The 2,892-nt window shown below is 47.4% G+C and overlaps 2 protein-coding genes across 4 annotated transcripts in view; one reads left to right on the top strand and one right to left on the bottom strand.

Annotated features, from left to right (window-relative positions):
* Window positions 1-1,408, bottom strand: part of uros (uroporphyrinogen III synthase) — a 58,814-nt gene extending 57,406 nt beyond the window's left edge. The window contains exon 1 of one of the 2 annotated variants that reach the window (XM_043712630.1): window positions 1,233-1,408. The gene's annotated coding sequence lies outside the window, so the exon portion shown is untranslated. The remainder of the gene's footprint in view (window positions 1-1,232) is intronic. The other variant, XM_043712629.1, reaches the window with a different exon arrangement.
* Window positions 1,409-1,427: 19 nt separating this feature from the next.
* The window catches only part of LOC122561145 (BRCA2 and CDKN1A interacting protein), a 14,459-nt gene continuing 12,994 nt past the window's right edge, over window positions 1,428-2,892 (top strand). For both annotated transcript variants that reach the window (XR_006314932.1, XM_043712628.1), the window contains exon 1: window positions 1,428-1,610. Coding sequence is in view for 1 of the 2 variants with exons in the window: in XM_043712628.1 (XP_043568563.1) it covers window positions 1,503-1,610 (108 nt within the window). In the remaining variant the exon portion in view is untranslated. The remainder of the gene's footprint in view (window positions 1,611-2,892) is intronic.

The raw sequence follows: 2,892 nt of genomic DNA, 5'->3' as shown, positions 1-2,892 counted from the left end.
GGGGAGTTCCTGGACTAGGTGGGATAGGACAGTGTCGAGGTAGGTAGATTTGAGTTCAGTGGGGCAGGAGCATGCTGAGACAATGGGTCGGCCAGGGTGGTCAGGCTTGTGGATCTTGGGAAGGAGGTAGAACCGGGCAGTGCGGGGTTCCCGGACTATGAGGTTGGAAGCTGTGGGTGGGAGATCTCCTGAGGTGATGAGGTTCTGTATGGTCTGGGAGATGATGGTTTGATGATGGGGGTGGGGTCATGTCACCATCTATTTCCCCACATTCTGTACTTTTCATGTCCTTTTCCACAGTAAACACTGTTGCAAAATACTTGTTTAATATCTCCCCCATCTTCAACAATTCCACATATAAGCTGCCTTGCTGATCTTTGAAGGGTTCTATTCTCTCCCTAGTTACCTTTTTGTCCTTAATGTATTTATAAAACCCCTTTGTATTCTCCTTAACCCCATTTGCCAGAGCTATCTCATGTTCCCTTTTTGATCTCCCGATTTCCCTCTTAAGTATACTCTACTGCCCTTATACACTTCTAAGGATTCCTTTGATCTCTGCTGTCTATACCTGACATATCCTTCCTTCTTTTTCTTGAACAAAACCTCAATTTCTCTAGTCATCCAGCATTCCCTACACCTACCAGCCTTGCCTTCACCCTAACAGGAACATACTGTCTCTGAACTCTCATCATCTCATTTTTGAAGGCTTCCCATTTTCCAGCCATCCTTTTACTTCTCTATATTCCAGTCCCTCTCTATATTCCAGATCTCCTCTAATATTCCAGTTCCTTCCTATATTCAGTCCTCCCTCTATTCAAGTCCCCCTACATTCCAAATCTCCACGTTATTCCAGATCCTCTCTGTATTTGGTCTGAAACGTTGACTTTGCTACTCCTCAGATGCTGTCTGACCTGCTGTGCTTCTCCAGCTTTAAATCTATTGACCCTAATCCCCATTATACTCTAGTCCTTCCTTATATTCAAGTACCCTAAATTCCAGTCCCCACTATATCTCAATGCCCTGTTGTCCAGATTCCCTTATATTACAGTCCTCCCCCCATTATTCCAGAGCCACCACATTCCAGACCCCTCTATATTCCAGTTCCTCCCATATTCCAGATGCCCCTATATTCCACTTTCCCTCAACTCCTGTTCTACTCTCCCACCATATTCCTGTTCCCCATTATCCAGATCCGCCCAATACACAGTGCACATTAAATTTATATCACTCACTGACAAGGAGTTCCCAGCAATGACGTCACCGCAGGCCCCCCGCTCTGGGGTCGAAGGTCACGAGTGGACTGCTCTAAGTGATACCTGTACCCAAACGGAAGTTTTAATCTGAAGCTAATAAAGAGGAGTTTCTTCACATTTCACCTGATACAGAATCAACGGTGGGTTTTTTTTTTATTAATTATCGCGACAAGCGGAAACGGTTGTCGGACCAGAGCCGTGGTTTCCGGCTGTGGGAAATGTAGTTCCGCTGACGCTGCGCTCGGGGCGATGGCGTCGTCGGCCAAACGGCGGCAACTGGATCCGGCAGCAGAGGAAAGTGAAACGGAGGAGGAGTCCGGGGACAGCAGCGGAGAATCGGAGCAAGAAGTACAGCAAGTGAGAAAATAACGGCCGAGCCGACCGCGAGACGGGGACAGAACCCGAGCAACCACGTGGGGTCGGGGAGTACAGAGTGAGGAGACTGTAAGGTGTATTAGGCCATTCAGACCATCGAGTCTGCTCCGTCGTGGCTGATGTACTTCTCAATCCCATTCTCCTACCTTCTCTTCCCCATTCCCAGGATGGCAAGACAGGAAAGTTGGAGGGAAGGGATTGGAGGAGGGTAAGAAGGGAAGGGGGCAAGAATGACGAGAGAGCCCAATTAATTAGGACCTCCTTCAACTTAACCACTAGATTCACCACCTCCACACCAATATGCATTGCAAAATACACTGCAGTAATTCACCAATATTCCTTCTAAATTTCCCAAACTCATTTGCCATACCAGTGGCATTTCCAAGTTGCTTGTGTTGGAAATATATATTAATTACTGTCACTGGGTTAAATCCTGGAGCCCCCTACCTAACTACAGTGGTGCAAGGTGGAACCTTGTCACGACCTTTGCAATTACAAATGGGGTAAAGAACACAGACTTTGCCAGTGTTGCCCTATGGACTGTATGTTTCTATGCTGTGGTTCTGTTCGCCGAGCTGGAAGTTTTTGTTGCAAACATTTCGTGGAACCTTGTCACGACCTTTGCAATTACAAATGGGGTAAAGAACACAGACTTTGCCAGTGTTGCCCTATGGACTGTATGTTTCTATGCTGTGGTTCTGTTCGCCGAGCTGGAAGTTTTTGTTGCAAACATTTCGTCTCCTGTCTAGGTGACATCCTCAGTGCTTGGGAGCCTCCTGTGAAGCGCTTCTGTGGTGTTTCCTCCGGCATTTATAGTGGCCTATCCCTGCCGCTTCCGGTTGTCAGTTTCAGCTGTCCGCTGTAGTGGCCGGTATATTGGGTCCAGGTCGATGTGTTTGTTGATGGAGTTTGTGGATGAGTGCCATGCTTCTAGGAATTCCCTGGCTGTTCTTTGTTTGGCTTGCCCTATAATGGTAGTGTTGTCCCAGTCAAATTCATGTTGCTTGTCGTCTGCATGTGTGGCTACTAAGGATAGCTGGTCGTGGCATTTCATGGCTAGTTGATGTTCATGGAGGCGGATCATTAGCAGTCTTCCTGTTTGTCCTATATAGTGTCCTATATATAAGAACAGCCAGGGAATTCCTAGAGGCATGGCATTCATCCACAAACTCCATCAACAAACACATAGACCTGGACCCAATATACCGGCCACTACAGCCGACAGCTGAAACTGACAACCGAAAGCGGCAGGGACAGACCACTA

This window comes from Chiloscyllium plagiosum, chromosome 22 (genome assembly GCF_004010195.1).
Source record: "Chiloscyllium plagiosum isolate BGI_BamShark_2017 chromosome 22, ASM401019v2, whole genome shotgun sequence".
In the NCBI taxonomy this organism is placed as follows: Eukaryota; Metazoa; Chordata; class Chondrichthyes; order Orectolobiformes; family Hemiscylliidae; genus Chiloscyllium; species Chiloscyllium plagiosum.
This window is presented reverse-complemented; position numbering and strand designations above follow the sequence as displayed.